Source organism: Drosophila bipectinata, chromosome 3R, assembly GCF_030179905.1.
Source record: "Drosophila bipectinata strain 14024-0381.07 chromosome 3R, DbipHiC1v2, whole genome shotgun sequence".
In the NCBI taxonomy this organism is placed as follows: domain Eukaryota; kingdom Metazoa; phylum Arthropoda; class Insecta; order Diptera; family Drosophilidae; genus Drosophila; species Drosophila bipectinata.
The window spans coordinates 25782400-25806246 of record NC_091739.1 but is presented as its reverse complement, the minus strand read 5'-3'; the positions used below and the strand labels follow the sequence as shown (position 1 = coordinate 25806246).

Here is a 23847-nt window from a genome sequence, read left to right as displayed (position 1 = left end):
TTATGAGTTTAGCTTTGCCCCGAGGCCTCAGACTCTGTCTCCTTCGCTCGCCACCTCTCTTTCTTGCCACAATTCTCCGCGCTGCACACATGCCATGCTAAGGTCTTCTGCTTCCTCTTCTGCTTTCTTATTATTATTATTTTTTTTTGTTATATTTTTTTTGCATTGGTCATTAAAATTAGGTCAGAGCGGATCGGAACACAAAGGCGAAATCCTTGAAGAAATAAAGCCGCGATGACAACAACAAACTAGTTTAGTTTGCCTTTGTTCTCTTTTGTCGTCTCTTTCTATCATTAGCATTCTTCTGGAAGGGTCTTTCTACAAAGGAGAATAAGGGGTCAAAAGAAAACCAAACAATGAAGTAATTAATGATCATTAGATGATCTCTTCTACTACTATTCTTCTTGATTTTTTAAAAGTTATACCTTGATAGGTCCTCTGAGATTAAAATTATTTCTTCCAGTGTATGTATCTTTCGATCCTTTTAGCTAGAACAACAAACAACACACACACATGCTCACACATACTCACATATGGTCGATCCTATTACGCAATGGCTGCCGGATCTGCCTACCTGACTGACTTAATTATTATATCAGATCCCTACCCTACTTCTGGTCCTCTTTCTTCCTCTTGTTCTTCTTTGTATAACGTGGCAGGTCAAAAGGAGAAAAGAAACTGCGCAGTCTAAAAATTGGACCTTGACTTTGCACCACAGAACCTGAAATAATAGAATTTCCGATCCAGATCCTGAAAGTCCTATAAGAACTTCTCCCCTGGATCCCCATCCCTTCCTTCTTGTTTTTTTTCCATTCCACACGTGCCCTTGTTTTGTCGTTTCTACCGCTTCTTCTTGTTCGCTTTTTTTTTGCCATTTTTTGCAACACGCGCAGCGGGAATTTTTATATAAAATGGAAATAAGGATAAGGAGGGTATGATAGAGGGAGAGAGATGAGAGTAAAAACAGGGATACGGATACATAAAAGCTGTTGAGGACAACAATAAAAGGATCAGCATAAAAAATAAGCTTTTATGGTTGTTTTTGCAAGTCCTATGACTAACCTTTATAAAGAAAACATTTACTGTAAGGATACATGAATTTCATCTTTAATAAAATAAGATCTACAGGATATTTCCCTTAGATTACTAAAGAAAAGCAAAAGTTTGCGTCGAAGTTCGCCAAACCCTGACAACCCTGTTTTTTTGCCGGCTTTTTCGCACAAACACCGGACGTCGAGCATGTTGGAGGGGAAGTTCGAGGCGAGCAGCGAACAGCGTTTGAACCGCAACGAAAGTGAATTTTTGTGCGATAACAGAAACGCCGCAAGACAGGCGCTGTTTTTCCAGCATCCACCCCCATTTCTCAACCCCAAAAATCAGCGAATTTTCCGCCAAATGAAAAGCCAGAATCAAACGGTGGTGGTGGAAAGTGAAAAGCAGCCAACCACCACCCACCAACCCCAAAAAAAAAGACAACGGTAGAGCTGCGGTGGAAACTCCAACTTCGCTGCCAATGCCAGCAGAGCTCTGCCGCCGTAGCGGTCGACGCCGACGCATGTTCGATCGAACCATTTCAGTCCAACGCGAACTCTTCTTCTTCAGCAACTCTCGCTCTGCTGACGTCGACGCGACGCTTCAATCTTCTTCTTTCAAATACGATACGATACGAACTCGCTCGAACATCGAACACGTTCCCGACGTTGTGTTTTCATGCTCTCTCTCTCTGTCGAGGGGGAGGGGGGTGGACCGCTGAAAAGCGTTCGCAGCAGCGGTTCGCGTCCGGACTCCGGAGGTGTCTCACACATTCGTGTGTCTCATTTCGAATTCCGCTTTTGATCTGTTCGGTTGTGCCACTGCGTGCGGCGTTGTTGTGTGAAAAAGCCTAATCAGAACAGTTGAAATAAGTAAAAGTAACTATCACTTTTTCTCCCTTAAGAAAATCAACAAAAATAAAATTTGTATCCTAATCCTTTTTTGGAAAAAAGAATTCGAATTCGTCGGCCGGCAAAATAATAAGAATAACGGTAAAAACGAGCGACAAAAACAACGCAGAGAAAAGCAAAATGTGAAGAATTGCCGAGCATGGCGCCGCGTGTGTAGAAAGACGAAGTAGAGGGGAGTAGAGCAAGGGAGGAGCAAAGATAAACAATAGAAAAAAATACAATTTTGATACTTAAAAGTTCTAACATAAAAAAAAAATCTACAATAATTAAAAAAAAACTCAGCTCAGGTACAAAAAAATTTAAAAAAAAATAGACTGCAAAAAACGGGAATTTTTTTAAAAAGTATTTTTGATACCCACTAAGGTGTACCAATTTTTTAAACTAAAAAAAAGCAATAACAGGAAAAGCAATTTACAACAAAAACAAAAAAACAATTTACAAAAAAATAAACTTTTCGAAAATATTAAACATTTTATAAAAATCGAATCAAGATTAAAATAAACCATAATTTTCACATAAAAACGAATAATTAAATATTTTATAACTGTGTCCAAAATGCTAATCCGAAATAGCATCTGAACTTGCCCCTGAGATACATAAAGTTGAGATACAAAACTTCAGAAATAAAAATCCAATTTATGGCTCCTCGTCGCAACAATAATATCAGCAGCAGCAGCGGAAACTCCACACAGCAGCAGCAGCACCTCCCCTCCCAGCAGCAGCAGCAGCAACAGTTGCAACAACACTTGCAACAGCAACAACAGTACTTTTCCACCGTTCTAATGGCGCCCATGCAGGGCAGTGCGGGTGGGGGTGGCGGTGGAGGTGTGGTACGTTGCTGCCTGCCCAGCGGTGATTGTCGGAAGATCGACTCGCTGATCCACCTGACGGAGATGTCCTTGGCGGAGTGTGTGCGAGTGCTGTGCAACAACGAGAACTGCACTGCGGGGCAGTATATGCATCGGGAGTGCTTCGAGGTGTGGGAGGCGGGTGTCCTGCAGACGCTGAAGGCCAGCGGCAGGGCCCGGTCCTGGTCGGAGCGGCAGCGTGCCCTCCATCTGTGGACCAAGAAGGGGTACGAGCTGGTGCACAAGGCCTGCAGTTGCAAGTGCGGACGCGGGCAGCTGCGCAAGGACCTCGAGTGGGTGGCACCACCACCCGCCACAAATGGGGGCATGGTCTACCTGAACGGCGGCAGTAGGGGCATGAATGGCAACATCAGCGAGGATGACGACAAAAAGAAGGCCAAGAAGAAGAGGAACCGCAACAACAACAACAACAATTCCAACAACAACCAGGGATCCCAGAACTCGCAGAAGACTCCACTGAGCAATAATAACGGTAATACCTATGGCAACGGAATCGGAGGACTCACGCCGAATCCCAATGTGGGTGTTATAGGATCAGGACTCCCTCACAACAATAACAACAACAGCAACACTGGCAACACCACGAATGGCTCCTCGGTGGAGATCCTGCAGCCCAGCGTGGTGGCCACCTTGAGCAACATCCTCAATCCCAACAATGTCCTGGGCCTAGATCTTCGTGCCCGTGCCGGCAGTCTCTCCTCCAGCGGTGCCGGCAGTGGCTCCACTTCCCCATCGGCCTCCCAGTCGAGCGGTGAGATCTCAGTATCGCCGGTGCAGCAACTGTTGCAACAACAACAGCAGCAGCAGCAACAATCCCTGCTCATGCAGCCTCTGGGTCCTGGCTTTGGTGGCAATCTGATGCAGAATGGATTGGGACTCTCCAAGAACCTACTGATCGCCCCGCTGCCACCCACTCTGCCCGCTATGGCCAACGTCAGCAACTTTAAGCCACTGGCCAGCTACGAGCAGCAGCAACTCGTCCAGCAGCAGAAGAACAAGGAGGTCGAACTCTATTCCGAGCGAGTCCGGTAAGTCTACACAATTCTACATACAAAATTAATTCAAAATTCTCTCACTTTTTTAAGCAAATTTTAATTTTAATCTTAAGCAAAAATTGAAACAAAATAAAAGTTTTCTTTATTTGAAACACAAAAAAGTCGATTTGAATGCGAAATTCCCCAACATGTGGTCGGTCGGGGCACATCAACAATTCCAATATTTATTCACGAAACTTTTATCAATTACACTAACCAACAATAAAGACAAAGTTTAAGGGGGGAATGGCAAGGAAATGGGATTTTAAGTTTGAGTGAGGTTTAAAAAAAAATTATTAGAGGACTTTTTTGGAAGGGTTTCTAAACTGTGTAGCTTTTTTCCCGCAACTCATGTTTTTAAGGTCCGATCTCTTTATAACTGAAGATCTACTCCAACGATTATTCTGAATTTTTAGACTCTATTTCTTATGATAATTTAAGAGATAATTCTGGAGTAGTTTTATTTAAATTTTGAATATTTTTGAAAATTGAAATCAGAAATTAATAACTTTAAAGTTTAAAGTTTAAAGTTGAAACTTAATAAAATATCAGAAATATCAGTTTTTTCCCAAAAATAGTGTTATATTTCATGATTTTTTCTAAATAGGTTTCTTTTTTTTTTAAGATTTTTTAGATTGATTATAATAAGTATGGTTTCATATTTTATTACAAACAACTTCTTATAGATATATCCATAATTATTATCTAAAAATTCCTTTCTATGTTGCCTAGTGCTATCAACAATTGTAGCTTTTGTTTGCCGGCTCCATCGCTTATATAACCTTGATGATTCCTTTGACTAATTCGCTGGCTGAACAGCTGCAAAATCCACACAAAAGTCGTCTTGTGGAATAAATATTAAATAAATAATATTGTTTATTTTGAAAAACATTTCCAAAATAAAGTGCAGTTGAGGAAGTTTCCTTAATGGAGACAAGCTGTCTCATCAGGTCCCCCTCTCTCTCTCTCTGGCTCTCTTTTTGGATCTTTAGCTTTTATATTTTTTTTGTGTTGATGTGTGTTGTTATTTCCTTTTTCGTTTAGCGAGTTTCACTTTTATCGATGCTTGTTCTTGTGCTTTTTATTTTGTTTTTGTTGCTTTTGCTTTGGGTCAAGGCTTGTCTCTTCTGAAGATTACTACTCTGGCTCTCCTCTTGCTTTTCTTCAAAAAAAAAAAGAAACAGCCTGCATAAATCATAAGAAATGGAAATTATTGAAATTTATTTGCTGCCATATGGAATTCGTACACACACATGTGTTTGTTTGGTTTTCTGGCTGCCATTTATTTATTTTATGTCCAATTTTAATATTTCCGTTTCCAAGCGGCGCTAAAAAAAATATTATTTATTTCGTAGCGATAAAAAAAAAAATAAAAACAGAATGAAAACCAGAAAGAGTGGAGATGTAGAAAACAGGAAAAAGAATTAGATCGTTTTTTTTTGTGTTGTTTTGGAAACGATCTTCAGGTTTGAGAATCCCAACCCCCTCTCTCCATCTCGCTCTACTTTGTTTTGCCTTCTATGGCATAATTCCATTCATTCTTCTGGTCTTTTTTTTTTTTCTTCTCTCTCTCTCTGGTATCTCTCGGGCTTTTATTTGTGTTTTTGCCCACCTTTCAAGGCCACGATATTTGCGTTATTTTTGTTGTTCTCTTTTGATCGCCTAGTCCCCCATGTAGACTCTCTTCGCCTGCAATTCTCCCCATTTTGGGCTTGCATTCTTCTTCCCCGCTTATCAGCATTTTTGTGATGATTTGTGTTTAATTCAAAAATAAACTTCCATAAAATTGTTTATCGCCTTTCGGTTTCTTTTCGGTTCTTTTTTTTTTTTTTTTTTTGTTTGTATTGATGTTTATTTTTAGCGCCACACGCGGCCCATTTTTATTTTATTTAATTTTTGCTTAGTACTTTTTATTGTTATTGTACGATAAACAAACTTTGCTGATTTAAACTGGAAACAATTTCTTGTATTCTTGTATGTATTTTCCCTTTAAATTTTCACTCTCTGTTTAATGAATGAATGTTCTTGCTCTCTCTCTCCCTCTCCCTCTCTCTTGGGTTTTTTTCACCTCCCTCTTTTTAACTTGTTTTGTCTGCCGGCATATTTGTATTTTCTTTTTTTTTTCCTGTTTTGGCGCCCAATGTCAAGGTTAAGACACATTTTATGTATTCATTTTCGGTGGGTGGCTTGAGGCGGAAGTTTGTTTTGTTTTTCATGACTTTTCCAAAGAAACTTTTTTGTGCAGAAAGCTCTTCCTGTTTGGCCGTCTCTCCTGCACATCATTTTCTAATCCGAGATAGGCCTGAAACTCTCACGTGGGTGTAATGCCTCCCCTTCCCACCCACTTATGGCGCAATACTTTCCCGAACGTTCGGAAATATTGTGCGCGCGACCCAACTGCAAATAAATTGCGAAAGGCACGCCGAGAATAGATTCGAGAAATGCAACTAAAAGCTATAGAAACTATAGTAACAAAACAGTCGAGAGTGAGAACCCAACGGGGGTCTAAAGGGTGTGACTATCGAGGAATTTATCGTATTACTAGGGTAACTAAGGGGTAGTTAGGAACTTAGGAATTATTAAAATATGAAAAAACTGATTTTTGACCAAAGTTTGTACTCTAAATTGGAACTACTTTTTAGAATATATTAATATGATAGTACTATATTGCAAGAAATAAAATTATATCTTTGAGGAATTTAAGAATCTCATATAATTTGGAGCCTAGGTGGGTAGTTAGAAGCTTTAACATGGTGAAATATGAAAAATAAAATTTATTTTCAAGAGAAGTTCGAACCCTTTACCATAATATAGTATTATATTGAAACAAATCCTATACCATATCTAGAGGTACAACCCTAGTCTATTTCAAAATATTTTCATAATTTTTTGTTTTTAGATCGCTAGACACACAGACACTTATGGCATAACCCCCCAACCCCCTCAGAAAATGCGATTATATGGTGTGAAAAAAAACAAAAACAAAAATTAACAACTTTCGCACGACTGAAAAGCAGGGAATAGCTAGAAACAGTGACAGGCCAGGTTAGAATGGGAGGTGAAGATATCCATATCGGTGCATAGTTTATCTCAGCGCCTGGGGAGAGCTTCTCTAACAAATATGAGTAAATTACAGTCGTGAGGCATAGCAAAATTTCATTTAAATGTTGTTTTCGTTTTGTGGTTTTGTTTACTTGTTTAGCTCATTCCATATATAATATGGTGTATGAATACCCCGCCAGAATGCCACCCCGCAGATTTTTGCGCTAATTGAGCACGTTCCAAAAACTGTCGTCTAGACTTGAAGCATAAATTTCTGCACTGTAAAATTTTTATTAACGCGGAACCCATTACATCCATGACGATGTTGACGTTATAGCATATAGCCAGTTGTTTATGCGTACTGGGATATTGGTATAGGTTCTGTATGGAGATACGGAGATCAGTATAAGTTTTAAGCTATTTAAGCTTATAACTATTTCAAATACCCGTTCTGAGGTTAGGTTTCACTTTTCGCTCGGCTGGAAAAACAAACAAAATGAAAATAAAAATAAAAACAAAAGACAAATGTTGAAGGGGCAGCGGAGCATGAAATGAAATGGTGCGACTTGGATCTGGATGGCTATATGCATATATTATGGATTTTTCACTAAGAAAAATGGTCATATCTTAAAGTTACTTTTAGTTTTTAAAGGATGTTATTAAATCTTCAAAATATTCTTGGAAATTCTCACTAAAAACTAAAGTTTTACTTGGAAATACTATTTTTTAAACCCTTTCTAGTTGCATATTTCTCAGTGTATTTCATATAGGGGCTATAAACCTTGGAGGGGGCTTGAAAAACAGCAATTAACAACCTTTTTTTCGGGCCACTCTCGGTCCAAATTGAGGAAACATTAAAAGCGCCACTTCTCCAACACTTTTTTGTTCTTTTCGGTAGCTTTGTCATGGATACGCTTTATAGGTTTTCCCTCACTATGGGGTTACCACTGTAGACTGGAAACCGCAACCAAATCTGCAAAACCATTTGCAAATTAAAGGAAAAAAGGGGGGGACTTTACCTTTTGTTGAATATCAAATCATGCTGTGCATGATGCTTACTCGATTTCAACTCAAATCCGTATCTCCCTCATAACCACAAGAGCTATTAATGAAATCTTGGCCAAAATGACACGCACAGTGGTGCAGTTTTCTAAACTATTTCGGATTATAACCCTATGATTTTTTTTATTTTAATTTTTTTTAACTATTGACTTTATATGTTTAGGTATTTGTTGTTTAAATCTCTCTAAAAATTCGTGTATCTTTTTTTTTAACCACTGTATCTGATGGATTGCTTTATACTGGGCTCTATATCGAACGGCGCATGTCTCTTTCCTCGGCGTCATTATTGTCGTATTTTCATTGCCAACAGACAATGCCAGGGTAACTCCTGCAACTCCATCTCCACTTCCTCAGGCACCTCCTACTGCAGTTACCACCCACATCCGACTCCACACACACATACGTAGATACATATAGTAGCCGAGCTCCATCCGCAGGCTTTTTGCCAACTTTAAAGGCTTCGTGGGCTCAGCAGTTTTAGTCTCTCCCTCTTCCTCTTATCAGCAGAAGTTGAAATACAGAGAGAAAAATAATTAAAATGTTTTTGAAGAATTATCAATTTATTTTATATCTATTTGTATTTTATTTAAAAATCTATTATTTTTATTTTTTTTTATTTTTTCATCATCAAAAACCACTTTCTTTTGAAAAGTATCTTTGAGATACTATTTTTCAAACTGCATCCTATCCCTTTCCACTGCTTGCGCGCACTGCTTCCTCCTTCAGCCAGCATGATGTCGTCTGTCGGTTCAAAAGCCAAGCTTTAGTATGAGTGTGAGAGAGTGTGTGCACTGTGTGTGTGTGTCTGTTTATCTGTCTGCCTCTCTCATGAGTGTGTGAGTGTGTTTGTGTGCTTTTAGGCTTTTGTGTCGAGCCATTCAGCCAAATGAGAATGAGAAGCCCCCAACTCCCCCTCCCCCATACTGCAGGCTGAAATTGCAATCAATATTGTTGTTGTTGTCGAGCAGCTGCCAGACACAAAAATAAAATGCAACGTGCAAAAAAAAAGAGGAAATAAAAAAAAAGGAAACAGTAAAAACGAGCCTGGCGAAATGAAAGAGCGAATTGGCAGGAAGAGAATTGGGAGTGGGGGGCGTGAAGGCGTGGATGAACAAGTTGAAAAGCGAAAAGTAAAACAGAACATCAGGACAAAACATGAAATGTTTGTGCAAATGAAACAAAACTGTTGTGTTGCTGTTGTTTCACCTCCTGCTCGTACGTCCTTCTCCCTCTCTCGCTTATCCTGGAGCTTTGGGGGGAGCTCAGCTGGAATTCTGATTGGAACTCTGAATGGAGGAGAGATCCTTTTGTGGGGAAATGAACTGAAAAATAAAAGGGGGGAGGTATTATTTAAAGTTTGATTTAATATTGGAATAGTTGATAGTTAAACTATGTTTTTGACGATTTTCTTTCATATTAAATTATAAGTTTTTTTTAACTTTTCTCTCTGTGTATTTATGCATTTGAATGCATCAGACCTCTGCCTGTGTGTATGTGTGTTTTTGTTTGTTTTGTTCGCTATTTGATATCCATTAAAACGATTCCACATTCGGCGTCTGTCTGCTGCCTGTCCCTGACCCTGTCTCCCCTACTTTCTCCCCCCCTGTCCCGATTTTCCCACTCAATCTGATTGCGAATGCATTCAGCTTTTTGTGGGCATGCCCTCTGAACTGTCTGCCATATGTATGTGTGTATGTGTGTTGCATTTGTGTCGCTTGCAATTTCTGTTGCAGCAACTCTGTTTTCAATGTTTATTTGTTTATTAGTTGCAATTTTCATTGAAAAGTGAGGGTTAGGGTTGGGACAGTCTGGAAGTTTTATGTTGCATGTAGAAAGCTTCCCTCCCCCACTCCTCCCTTTCAATTTTTGACACCTACTCAATCACAGTCTCCTTATGGAGTCGCACAAGAGAGCAGCAAATGAAGCTTAAATTTTAATCGTCACTCTGCCGCCATTTCACTGACGATAATGATGATTCTCCTACTACTACTACTTCCATTTTTTTCACGCTTCGTACATCTTCCTCTTGTGCAGTTTCCTTTTGAGCTTCTTTTCTCAGCTTTCTCTGCTTCTTCATGCATCCTGTCAAAGGACAACAAGCGGCGAGAACGTTTCGACGTCGTTCAAAGTCATTTGGTTTTATGATTATTAGCTTGTTTAGTTCTCTTTCCAACCATTGGATACCCTGTACGAAGAGTATATTCATTTTGTGATTTGGTTTTAGATAAAGAGGTCTTGCAGGATATTTTAGAGTTGTGAGCTTGAGAATTTTTTTCTATAAAAAGCAAACATATTCTTTATGTTTATATAATATCTATTTAGTTGCACTCAGCCAAGTACTTACCCCGCCCCACTCGTTTTTGGACACGACTGATTGCGCTTGTTGTGCGATAACCGTTTCCATTTGTATCTGTATCTTTTCCATCTTTTGGCCATAACAATTTGACGCTCCATGACTCCAGGACAGGACAGGATAGGGCAGGACAGGACAAGGACAATATGCTGTGTGTTAACAACCATTGCGTTTTGTTTAATTGAATAAGTGGCGGGGCGGCATAAAGTTCAAGCTTGAGGCGATTCAGCCTTTCAACATGTGGCACAAAAAAAAAAGCTCAAAAAATAACATCCCAAGCAACCAAATCGACAACAGCATGACGAGGACATAAAACGCATTAAGTTTGCCTTTTGCCATTTTTGGGTGCATGCAACTGCGGCAACATCCATTTGCCCCGTTTTGGGCAATAAAAGCAAATTATTTTTACGATCGAAACCGCCGCAAATAAATAAATGCATTTTTGTAGGTTTTCTCTCTCTTGAGAGCTTCCATCCGTTTCTTGGATATCCCCAATTTTGTGAGTTTCTGCATTTTTATGCTTTCGCTCCGGGGCGTGACAGATCATTAGCAGAATGCTACAAAAACACAAAAGTTGGGGAGAAAATGAAAATAAAAGGGAAGAACTGAAAATTTCTTAATCGCATCACGGTTTTTTGGGAGAGAGTGTGGAAAGGAATTAAGCTTAATTGCAGGATAATCAGAAGGGAATGCATTTCCTGTGGCCCCAAACAGATCCTTAAGGGTTTTATAGAACGGATGTCTTAATTTTTTAATTCCAACATGATTCCCTCAAGAATCTCTCAAGAATCTCCGCTGATTCCCCTTTGATTCCTTCCCCCACGACTAATCAAACTCCCACTAGCTGGCAAACTTTCTCACGCCATACTTTCTGTCTTTCAACCCAATCACCGATATTTGTAATTAACAATAACAACACAGACACACACTCGAATGTGCAACATGCAACACACACACACAAAAGACTTACAACGTCTTTTGGGGCAACGATCCCTGGCTCTGATATCCGATGATCGCGAGTGGATCGAACTGAGCTCGGCTGAAATAGCTTCATTTCATTGTGTGTGGCGGCAATTGCTGAAAGGCTCGTTGCACATGCGAAAATTGCAACGTATCTATTGCAGCATGCTACAAACAGTAGCAACATCATCGTCATCATCGCCAGGTTTATTGAACTTGGGGCAGGCGGCGGCGCCAGCGGCAATTAAAATTAAATGTTTTTAAAAGCAACAGGGCTATGTAGCTACTACTACAGTGTTTTCAACCTTAAACGAACAAAATGTTGTCGTTGATTCAATTAAAGCTTAAAAAAAAATAAATAAAAAAACTAATCAACAAAAATTGGTCTTGAAGAGGAAAGAGGCAGAAAGAAAAGACAGAGAGTCGTGGAGGAAAGAAAGACTCGCCACATGTGTGTTGCCCCCCAAAGTAATTTTTTTGTTTTTTTTTTGCCTTAAAAAGTTAACTTTCACTTTCGAGTGCAACTCCTTTTCCCTACCTACCCCCCCACCCCTCCGACTTAAAAAAAAAATGATAATAAAAATGCAACATTTATTGAGCGGAGTGGGGCTTCGGATCGATGGGGGCTTTATCGTTGATATGGCCATTGGCGCGATCAACTTTACTTTCGTTTCGTTTTTTATTAAAAATGTAAGTGCAATAAAAAAAGTGCATTTGCCTGAGATTTAAATCAATAAAAATGCATAAATTGAAAATGTCCTGAAAGAAAGTGACACTCGGCACGGAATATAAATAAATATTTATGGTTCTCGCGAGGGATTCGCTTCTTTTTTATTTTAGAGAGAAAGAGTATTAAAATCTTCAACCTTTTCTGTTTATTTTATTAACTTTCTTTGGTTTTTTCTGTAAAATAAATAAAACCTAAAAATTGCTTACCCTTTTCGGACCATTCGGGCAATAATGTCCTTCGAACGAATATCATAGTGGCAGGAGAGGGGCACCCTCGGCACATGACCGTGTTGCATGACTTTGGTTGTAAACCTGAAATACAGTTTGCAGTTTTTTTTTCTCGTTTCTGGCCCACATCTTGTTTATGCACGCGATAAAATTGTGAAAAAATAAGAAACCAGGGCCAAAAAAGAGCAATATTTAAACGTAAATTCAGGCAACAACAAAAGCCGCCTGAAAAGTTGGAAGTTTCTGTCGTGGGACCTTAATCTTAAGGTAGCATCTGCCTGAAGTGACTTTAATATTTTTTTTGTCAAGGTCTAGAGTGGCTTTAACAAGGCCAAAAGGGTCAGAAGCTTATATACAAATTATATCAACTATTTATACTCTTATATTTATATTCTTAAGCTTTCTTCACCAAACGATTTCCATCAATTCTCGACTAATCCGCCAATATATATTTTCTCTTATTCTCATTCCAGGTGAGTAAAGTGCGGCTATAAATCGCAGCAAGTGGCAAGTACAGAACTTTGGCTTTATGGCCAGGTGGAAAAGTGGTCTGATTAAGTGTGAAAACCAGGGGGGAGATTTCAGAGTTAAGACTCTCTGAATTATTTGTCGACGCTTTAAGTTAAATGTTCCCCGTGGCGCCATAAAGAAAATTCTGAAAAAAACAAGCACTGGCGAGCGTTTAAGTGTAGTTTAACGGTTCAATGACATAATGAATATGCAGCAGAGAGCCGGCGCCTGCAAGAGGGCCAAACAAAAGGGTATACGCCAAAAGGATGCAGGACTCTAGCCAGGAGTCTTTCCAGTCGTCCTCGTCGTCTGTTGCCTGCTAATTAGCTGCATTCATAATTTCGTGCACATTATTTTACATGCTAAGCAGGCGTACAGACAAAGCCCGGGTCCCCCCCGGGTTCAGAGGGGAACTGGTGGCATTCTGAAGCTCAGACAGAGCCAACCACAATGCGGTTCCTGGCCTGGCCTCCTGTCTTGGAGAACTCGTACAACTGCCAGGCCACCAAAGCCCGCGAAAAGAACAGAAAACAGTGTAAGCCAGCATAAGGAGGAGATGGTGCCACCGTGTTGCAAGTGAAAACTTTCTTAATTGAATACATTTTTCAAGTTTATTTTGTATATATTGAACAGAGGCAGGCCGAGGTGGTGCCCCTCTTTTAGAGGTTAAGTGTGGTAGAGAAAAGGGAATACCAAGAATAAAGTACAAAAAGTGCACTTGGCTTAAAGCTGTCTCAAGCTGAAGTTTATTTTTTATTTTTGTAATCCTTTCTAAGGCTTCTTTGCACCGTGGGCTTCTCTTCATGACTTTGACGTGGCTCTTTGGTCAGAAATTCAAGTCAGATTCTTAAATCTTAAGTCTAGTCCCCCCCCACGCGACTTTCAATAAAATATTTAAATGCCGGCAATCAATTTCCATTTCTCGCTACTCGTTGGGAATTATCCTGGCGCCATCTTGGCAGACACTTTCCCGGAGAGCTCGCTTTCAAGTGGTCCCCGAGGTGCTGGCTGGGGGCGAGGCAGAAGGTCAGACACGCTAATTACCCGATCAACTGTCGTCGTTCCAGGAGAGACCCCGAATGGCAGCCAGACATTTCATTCATTCAACTTTATGGCCAACAACCGTGGCCCTACCTCTTAGCCCTCTCGACTGTCTGGCTAAAACTACGTAACTTTTATTTTTCAATTTTCCGGGCAACTCTTTTGTTTTGTTGTCCTTTGCGGTGTGTTTTCCTACTACTTTTCCTACTCCCACTACTACTATTATTTGTATTAGTTTATAGTAGTAGTAGTATTCTCTGGAAAATTCATCCACAAATCAATTTGCCAATTTTAATTCAATTTCAATTATTTAATAAATTGTTTATTGTTGTCATTAATTTGGTATTGTCATCCATTCTCTCATCCTCTTGGCTTATTTGCATATTTTCCAATGGAAAATCATTTGTAGGAAAAACCAAAACCAAATTCGAATATTTGCAAAAAAAACGAGTCAAAGCTCAAATTCGGCTTTATGGCCATAAAAAGCTTTGTTTTGGCCACTTTGCTGCCAGATGCCATTTTTCTGTATTTTTTTGTTCATTACGCTGCCTGTCAAATTAAATTTGACTTGCAGTTGCCAAATTCGTAAATAAATGAAAAAAAAAAATATCAACAAAAATGTCAATATAAAAAGAATGAGATAAAAAAGTGTATAAAATAATATACATACACAACTTGCTTTCGGATCTAAAAATTCCTCGAATGAGATTGCAATTTTAATTTCAATTTAGGTCTTTAATTTTGAATTTTATGAGATTGTTTGCTTTGCTTTTATTGTGGCTGTTTTTTTTTTTAATTTATAGAATTCAACAAGTTTATTATTATGCTAAAATTTGTTGGCTTTTTAGCTTATAAATTATCAAGTTTATGATTTTGTGAAAAAGCTAAGAGGATTAGTTTTTATATAATAGTAGTACTTTCAATTTCCGGTAGTCCCCTACAAAGATGGCTCTGTACTCCCAAGTTATGCCATCTGATGGATGATTCATTTCTTTTCTGTTAAAGTTCTTATATGTCACCCTTTCCTCCCCCTTACTTATTGCATTTAATTAACTTGCTAGCCGCAGAGAAATATTACTCATACGCCCGAGTGGATCGACTTCGACGCGCAAAAATGGCCATTGAAAAAAAAACGCGTTTCAAACGAGTTACTACTCGAAGCAAATAAAAAAATTGATGTGCGTAGCTCAGTGGTTTACTATGCCTATCTTTTGTTTTATTTTTTTTGTAACCACAAGCTTATATTGCAGAAAAAAACGTGCCACGCATTTGAAGTCAATCACACGCCTGCTGTTTCATATCGATGGGGTAAATGCACTTTGCACATGCCGCCCATGCCACCCCACCTGTCAAATGCCGTTTGACGTTGCCAAGAAGCACAAGTTACAGCAAATTTTTATGAAACATTTTTTGCATTACATTAGGCGACAATTTATGGCTTTTAATTAAGCATCCACTTGACGACAAGTCGAAACTTTCAATTTTCATTAGCATATTGATGAAAATTTTGATAAAACAAATAGTATAGGGAGTGGAAAATTCACAGCAATTTAAATTGATATTTTTTTCCTTTTAAAATCCACTATCCATCCATTCAGCTGTCAATATCTAGTTAGCAAATACCCAGCGGCAACTTAACGAAACTAGATAAGGCTATAGGGGCGTGAGTTGGTAGGGGCTTAGGGAAGCCTTGAACGTGCCTGGCATGAAGAATGAAGAGCAGCCAAGTAAAAAAAAAAACAAAGCATTCGGATTTAGCGGTCTACCGACAAAAGTTCCATTCTTTAACTTCCATATACACTAACTTTTCTATAATAACTAGTAACGAGTTAAAAAATAACTAGTTTCTAACAAAAATTACTAGTAACTAGAAAGATATATGTAACTAGTAGCAATAAACTAGAAAATATCAGACAGACGAAAGATATAAAGCTTACAAAAGCGTTTTTTACCTTCTATACACACTTAAATTTCTCTAATAACTAGTAACGAGTAAAAAAAAACTAGTGACTAGTCAACAAGAACTAGTACCTGGTGAAAATACCTAGTAACTAGTGATAAATAACTAGTAAAAAGTAACTAGTAACCATTAAAAAGTGAATATTAACCTAGGATCTAGGAACCTAGGAATAGGAGAGAAGCTTAGAAAAAATAAAAAGCATTTGAACTTATCCATATAAACCAACTACACTTTGTATAATAACTAGTAAACAAAACAATTAACTAGTAATAAAAATAAAAATTTTGTAATAGGTAACTTGTAACCATAACCCAGAAACTAGTAACCAGTAACTAGCAACTATTAATACTATTTTTTATTAATCAAAATATCTGCAATAATGAGCGGACATTAGTTCTTTTATTACAAGTTATTTTGGCACTAAAAATTATAATATTATTGTAATTTGTTTTTATGAGTCATCATTGCTTTTTATGACAAGAATTACCTAAATGATTACCGGATTTTTTATCTACTGCCTGGGTCTTCTTCCTTGTGTTGCAAGACTCTACCTGGCCCGGGTCTGGCTGGGCTTATTGTTGCTCTTTTGCATTTGTTGTTGTTGTTGCTGTTGCAACCTTGGGGCTTTGTTTCATCGGGCATTAAACTACGACTATGTGCCAGAAGAGAAGCTCCTGGTGGAGATAGAGCGAGTAGGAGTGAGTAGACGACGATATCAGTGTCAATATTGCTCGCGTACGCCGTGTAATTCTATTAATTATATTTATAAATTACACACACACACACACAGGCACACAGGCTTGCAACAGCGAGACTTTTTCAATGGATCTGTCCTTGGCAAAGTGCATTGCCGGCAGAGACGGCAGCGACGTCAGCAGAGCGTTGCATTTTGCGTTCATTCGCCTCGAGTTGCAGTTGCAGTTGCATTTGCTTTTGCTTTGCTTGACTCTGCTTTGCTTTTTCTCTCCACCAGACTCGACTGCCTTTGCTTAATTTATTGACTCGACTGTGGCAATTTATTTGCCAAGCGACTAAAACTTCAATTACGTACGCACTTTCTAAAAAATATGCCTCCCAAAACTTTAGTCAATTTTCGGGTTCGTTTCAGTTTCAATTTCAGTTTCTCTGCGGCCGCGCTGCAAATATTTATGAAGCATATATTACTCGGCGGGGGCCACAAAAGAGCTGCATTGTTGTATGAAAAGGAAAGTGGTGGTGTTGGTGTTGGTTGCTGATATACGAACACACGCTAAGTGGGTCACTTGAAAAGATCAGCTGTCATACTTCAAAAATACATACAGTTGGGGTCAAAATTGTAGATACTTGAATCAAGGACATGTGTCTAAAATAAAGTATTAAATTTCAGACTATAATTACAAGTAATAGACCAGATAGATTGAGTTCTTTTGTAAATTACAAATCTATTTCCTTTTAAATACTAATCATCGAAAGACAGCTGTGTCTATATAGCTATAGCTTTCAGGCTCAAGGCTTGTGCTTGAGACTTGAGAGGAAAAATCAAGCAAAAGGGGCCGGACCTTATCAGCTTTCCCAGCTGCAAGCTGGCGCACTTGTGCAAATATTCATATATTGGCCTTATCAGGGCTAAACTTTGACTTTCATTAACAAGAAGATTTCGCATACTTGGGCATAAAGAAAGAAGCCCTTTCATTGGCCCAGTCATTATTGGAAAATTATATTGACAATTGTTCTCTGGACTTTGTTCGATTGCTGCGATCAATGGATTGGCTTTGTTTTCCAAGCCTAGGGATTGTGCCTTTCGTGGCGCCATCTTTTGGTCACTTGGCCTGACCTTTTTGCTAGAGAAACGCCCAAAGTTCGAAACTCCGATTATTCACATGCGATAAAAATATTAAAAATTTTATTTTTTTTTTTCGTTTAAAAAAATTAATATTCTCACGGCACCAAGTTTTGTGTCTCACATCTTTGCAGTTTCGTTTTCAATTGCATTTTGGCTGTGTCTGGTTGGATTTCCTGCTCTGTTTCAAGACCCCAATTCTCTGATTCATACACCTGGAGAATTTTAACAAAAATTATTTTTAATTTCTCTGGGTGTCTGTTTAGATTTGGGAATGATTTTCTGGCAGTGTATAACATTTGTTTCTTGTTTATTGCCTTCCTCGTTGTCTGACGATTTTTGTCAGTTGATCTTTGACACATTTCAGGGTGCGGCTCTCCTTCTTTTTTTCTTTTTTTTTGTTGATTTTTGGTTTTTTAGGTGAATTTCCAGCTGGTTTTGTTGTTGCCGATGTTTATCAAGCTCTTCCTCTTATTCCTCGAGCGACATGTGCACGTACAACAATTGTTTTTATTTTTTTTTAAAGTTTTTTTTTAGCCATATGTTTGTATTGGCATCATGTTCCTTTGTGGTGCGCGATTAATTGCATATTAATTTTGTTTATTTTTCAAAAGGAGGTGTGTGAGAGGGCGTGTGGGTGAGGGGGAGGCTCATATACTCATGAATATACTCATACACCTTACGATCTTGGCACGTTTCCTGCGGTAAGTGGGTGAAAAAGCAAACAAAATCCCCAAAAAAATAAAAGCAAATAAAAAAAAATTATTTTAAAATTTTGTTCGCTTGTTTGCAGCGGCGTGAGAACAAAAAAACCCAAAAACTACCTTGTCTTAAGATTTTTAATTAGTTTTTTTTATTAAAGTTTTTATTATTTTCAAGCACCTGTCACCCTGAACAAGGTTAATTTCCAAACTGCATTGAAGCTGAAATGGAAAGTGAATTCGCTTTCAATTTTTTAGTTGCCACTTGCAATGCAATCTCGTTGTCTCCATCGCGTTTGTTGCTTCTGTGGTGCCACGCCCACTTTGTTGGCAGCTGCCAACGACCGTTATGTCTATTACCAGCATTCGCTTTTTGCAATATCATCTTCATTAGCGATCAGTGGCAGATGTACAGTGGTCTAAAAAGTGGTAATATCTCTTCAAAAAAAAAGGGTTATAATTTTTTTCTATGAGTCTTCTGACTAAAAATTACTCACTTCAAAGCTATCAATCTTATCTTTGACAATAAAACTTATTAGATAAGATTTTTATCATTCACTTTTTTTTTTTATCTCTGGTTATAGTATTTTGACCTGTGCTATATCGCTATATCTTGTACTCTGTGCCATGGCAAATAAATTCGTTTTTTGTTGCTACTGTTACAAGTTACTTAAACAATTGCCTAGTTGCCTGGTTGTTAGTTTTTTTTGTTATTTTTTTCGAGCTTTACACAATTTTGCGTTTGTTGAACCTCGTTTGTTATTTTTTGCATTTGTCTTTGGGGCTTGTTGGGCGAGTTATTGTTGCAAAATGAATTTTTAAGTGTATGATGTAGAAAGCAGAGGCCCAACAAGTGGCCAACTGTGGGCGTGCCTTTAATTTTGTGTAATTATATTCAAATTTAAAACTATGTACCACAGAGAGATATTTGCATTTAAATTGTTGCCACACCAGCAAGAACGCGAACGAACGTCATCGTTAACAAATTATTGTAAATTACTTAGCACATTTATACAATTTTCTCTCGTATCTCGTATCTCAGCTTTAAATGAAACCAAATTGACTTTGTCGCCCACACAATGAGAGTGCCTTCTCCTCGTCGTATTGATACACAGCTCTGGATCGCTGACATCATACTATTAGTATTATTTTTATTACTGTTCTAGCTGGAAATTGCAATGCACTTTTAAGTCAACCAGCTCTAACAGTAAAATGGCAAAGGCAATAAAAGCTCAATTCAAGTGAATCACTTTAGCAAATACACTGAAATAAAGGTCTCTATAATATGGTCATAATATCTCTATAATTTGAATCGGTTTAGTTCGTATGTAGATTTCTCTAATTCAATTTTCTAGTAATTAAAAAAAAGTTTTCTATTTATTTGTATGATAATTAAACGCTTTGTAATTTATTGTTTTGTTTTCATTGAGTGAAGTCTATTTTTACACCGAGATCAGGCCACTAATGAACGTTGGCTGCAATGGCGATGATGGCATTGTCTGTTGGTCTTGACACTGGGGCGTTTCTTTATATATTCCACATATTCTATATTCTATAAGAAAAATGATCTTAGATCTCTGCTTGTCTAATAAGTCATCTGGAAACTCAAAAGCTATTAGTTTATTAAATATGGATCTACCGCTCCTTAGCTTAAGGTTTGCATAATTTTCATTATACTTTTTATTATTCTACCAGGAAACGGGCTTTGAATTCCAAGATTTCCTTATGTCCCTAAGGAAATTATATCATTTTAGGCAGCTTTTTTTTTCTGAGTCACATTTTTGGTGAAAAAGACCCAGAAGAAAAAACCCTTTTGTTGTCATAAGTCTGAGCACATTTGTTATGGCCCTTAGTGCCTAGAAACAGGTAAGGAGGAAGTCGGGGAGAGACCTTAGTCTAGCCCTATCTTAATAAGAAATCTTGCGACCGCATAAATAACACTTAACATGTTGCGGTCTCAACACATTTTGGCCCTTGTCCCTTTCTGTTGTCTCACTTCCCCTCGGATAGCCCTTTCTTCCCTCCTAATTTTTTTTTTTTTTTTTTACCATATTTCATATGAAATTTGCCTATTTTTTTTTTTTACACTTTAGATAAGGTTGTTGTAATTTAAGTAGAAAGTTTGTTTTAGAAGAATAGCTGGTACATGAAACAAATCTTTCTCTTGAAGCTAATGAGGTTATAAGTTCTGGGTTTTTGGGGGATTATCTGTGATAATAGATATGTTATTTTCTTTTAGAAATTCTAGAAATATTCTCCAAGAAAGACCGACCACCCAGAGCGTTGATAGGGGTAGGTTGACCCCTTAATTGTTTTAGTTTTTTGTTTTAAAAATGTTTCTATATTTGCGGTTAGATTATGGTGGTAGTTGGTCGGTCTTTGTCAACATTGGCTGACGGCTTCCCTCTGATGTTTTTGGCCATAAAGGGGCCTTTAGGCCAACATGTTTGGTTTTGGTCTAATTATGCTGCCATGTGGGCCGGCTCGGCTTTGAGTTGTTAAGTGAATTGCCTTTTCCTTGTGACTCGACTAATTTTTTGTTTTCTTTTATGTCGCTAATGAATTTTAATTGCAATCTGTTTGGGAATGCACTTTGACCCCGTGACGGGAATTCCCATAATTTCCAGTGTGACATTTTCTGGTAGTTTTTCCATAGAATTTTCGCGCCAACGCCCACGAAATACATTTTTACCGATGAGAGGTGATGACTCAACCCCGAAGAGGGACGGTCGGAGTGTCGGAGAACTATGGTTATTGTGGTTGTTTGTGCGTTGGCTGACCACAGACAACACAATTACACAATTATGGGAGGTGGCTGGGGGGTGGCAGGGAAGTCATGGCAACGAGCGTGCCGTAAAAGCCTTGAATTAATTAAAAATCTAAGCCTAAGCTTGGCGGTCATAAATAAGCCAGACAACAGTAATAACAATGCCATTGGCCAACAATAACAATATTATTAAGCCAAGCCGGAGTCGCAAAAAGAAAGATTTTGTAACCCAAAAAAAAAAACATAAGTACGATACATGATTCGAAAACTATAAGTGCAATTAAAGTTTTAGTATGATACAGTGTAGGTCATAGTTGTAAAAACTTAATCTTTGACAAGAAAAAGTTTACCTTTTTACGAAAATCTTAAATATCTTAAATCTTTGTTAGTTATTATTTCTATTTAATTTTCTTAAATTTTAATTTATTTTTTTGACTGTCACGCACCGTAGCCGTGCCTAATTGAATGCATAAATCAAACGAGTGCACTCATTTGAAGTTTTCTTTGCAACTCTACCCCGCCCACCTCTGGCATGTCAAGTGTCAGTGGCAGAAAAGGCTGAAAATGTGGATTAAAAAAAAATATGGGTGGAGTTTTGACTCGAATTCGTGCTTTGTCTCGATCGGCCTCCCAAAGAAATAGTTAGACAGACACAAACCCAACAAAAAATAGCTATACCCACGAATGAAAAAATAAAAAAACACAAAAAATCAACAGAACTCTGAAAAAATACTGCCAATTAGAATTAATGTGAGCACTCGCGATGAGATTTCACAGTCGGACATGTTTCCAATTATTTTTGAATATTTGCACTTGCTGGCTAGCCGACTGGCTGGTACTTGCCGGCTAGCACTCTGGTTTTGGCCAAAAACAAATATATCGGAGGAAAAAATACATTGATTTATAGAGGAAGTTGGCGTGGAACTCAAAGAGCCGCCGCTGACAGCTCAATTTGTCATGAGCGAGATACAGATAGGTTTGTTACTCAAAGATACACTGAGGCTGGGTTTCTTTAGCGACCTTCTCCTGTTGCTATTTGCCCAAGATCTCACCTGTCTTACGCATGGGAGTCGCAGAGTTATTTCTTATGTTTGAGGCTCTTAAATATTTATTTTTCACAAATTCTGTGAAGATCAAATAGATACTTTTGGCTAGAATAAAGATTTAATGCCATATAAGATAGAGTTCTTAAAGATACATTTTAATATGTATCTTTAGATTTAAAACATTGTTAGTATCGATTTGTTACATGGTCTTTAAGGTCCCCAACTCTATTCTGTTTACTTGTATATGCAAATGTTTTTCTTTCACACGAATTCCCAAACACATGGAGTAGGTTCTTGGGTTAAATGTAATTAAATGTGTTTACCCGACAAAAGCTGAGAAAGGCCAGGCATTAATTAAACAAAAAAAAAACTAAAATAATATTCAAATGTGTCGTCGTCGGGCCATGTCTGGGCCTGGCTTACACATGTTCCCCATCGATCTGTCGCTCGGAGGGCTGGAGCTCCAGAGTCGTTATTCTATTGAATAATATATTTGAATACGAAATAAAATGTTAGTGGCTGGCAAAACTTTGGCTGGCAATTAATTTGACGCCTCTGGAATATGTTTGTCCCCACATGTGTTGCAAGAGAGCTACAAAATCCATTTTAATTGCAAAAACTGTGCGTGTGGCATGAGAGAAGTGGAGAAAAAAAAAAGGGATCAAGTCACAGTTGCCGCCTGGCCTGGCCTGCCCCATATATAGAGTCTATATAGTATCTATGAACTTGCCACCGCAACACGCGAGCTGCTGCGGTCTAGTTGCTGCTGCTGCTGCTGCCCTCTCTTTATATTCCAAATGGCCCCCTGTCTGCTGCAAAAACTTGGCAACTTTGCACATTCGCCCCAACCCAACTAACACTGCATATTTGTCCAAAGTAATGAGACTTTTCACAGCTATTTTTTTTTTAGTCTTGTAGTAGACTTGTAGTATTATTTTTTTGTAGTAGTCGGCCAGCAAGCACAGCGTGAAGTCAAAGTTGTCTCCTAGACAGCCTCGAAATGCATTATGGGAATTTTGTGGCATTTTCATTAACAGCTCGGGCTCGGACTGTGTGTGTGTGTCTTAGTTTTAATTTGTTTGCGATTAACACGCAAGCGTAGAAAATATTATAAAGTTGGAGTAATTTTCGCTGTTGAGTCATATATGGAGGAGGAGGCTACTGATTAAGTAAGATTTAAAAGCGATTAGATGTAGTTTTTATGGCTATAATTTAGGATCTGTAAAGTCATAGCATCTCTGAAAGAGAGTCTGAGAGTCTTTAATTTCTGACCACCACCAGCTGCTGACGTTGGAGGATTTATAGAAGCTCCTATCGGAACACCTCTCTCTCTGTTTGTGGGGCCCGCCTGACCACTCGCAATTAATTAGCGGCAATGAGCTGTGTTGCTTCTGCCTTTGGGGTTTTAGTTTCAGTTTCAGTTTTATGGCAACTAATGTGCTGCTCCTTGGTCGTCGTTGTTATTGCTCTCTTTATGTTGCACCAACATCCACATTATTTGTACGTTGCTTGGCTGGCCAATGTCTGGCTAATTTTCTATTTATTTGACCACAAACACAGATGGAGGACCAGCCATCAGCAATAGCCACACACGGATAAGGCGCACTCGGTCTAATTTATGAGTTTCTTGCACTCTCTGGCAGGAAAAAAAAAACATTAAAGCCAAAAGGCACAGCCTGCAGCTTAAAGTTTGAATTCGTGTCCCAAAGGGGACCGCACCTCTGGAGGATCAATAACTAGTTTACTTTTGCCAGTGACTGTCCAATGCGCTCATCAACCTGAT

At 38.5% G+C, this 23847-nt stretch overlaps 1 protein-coding gene and 1 long non-coding RNA gene across 2 annotated transcripts in view; one reads left to right on the top strand and one right to left on the bottom strand.

Moving 5' to 3' along the window:
- The first annotated feature begins 1809 nt into the window (after positions 1-1809).
- Positions 1810-23847, top strand: part of heca (hdc homolog, cell cycle regulator) — a 74598-nt gene continuing 52560 nt past the window's right edge. Inside the window, 1 exon segment of the mRNA XM_017236262.3 lies at positions 1810-3840. Within this exon segment, the coding sequence (XP_017091751.2) occupies positions 2582-3840 (1259 nt within the window). The 5' untranslated portion in view covers positions 1810-2581.
- LOC138926661 (uncharacterized) lies at positions 8598-14682 on the bottom strand. Its single transcript, XR_011443273.1, has 3 exons — positions 14442-14682; positions 9157-9272; positions 8598-8691 (listed from the first exon to the last, which is right to left on the bottom strand). It is a non-coding gene; the product is annotated as an uncharacterized lncRNA (long non-coding RNA).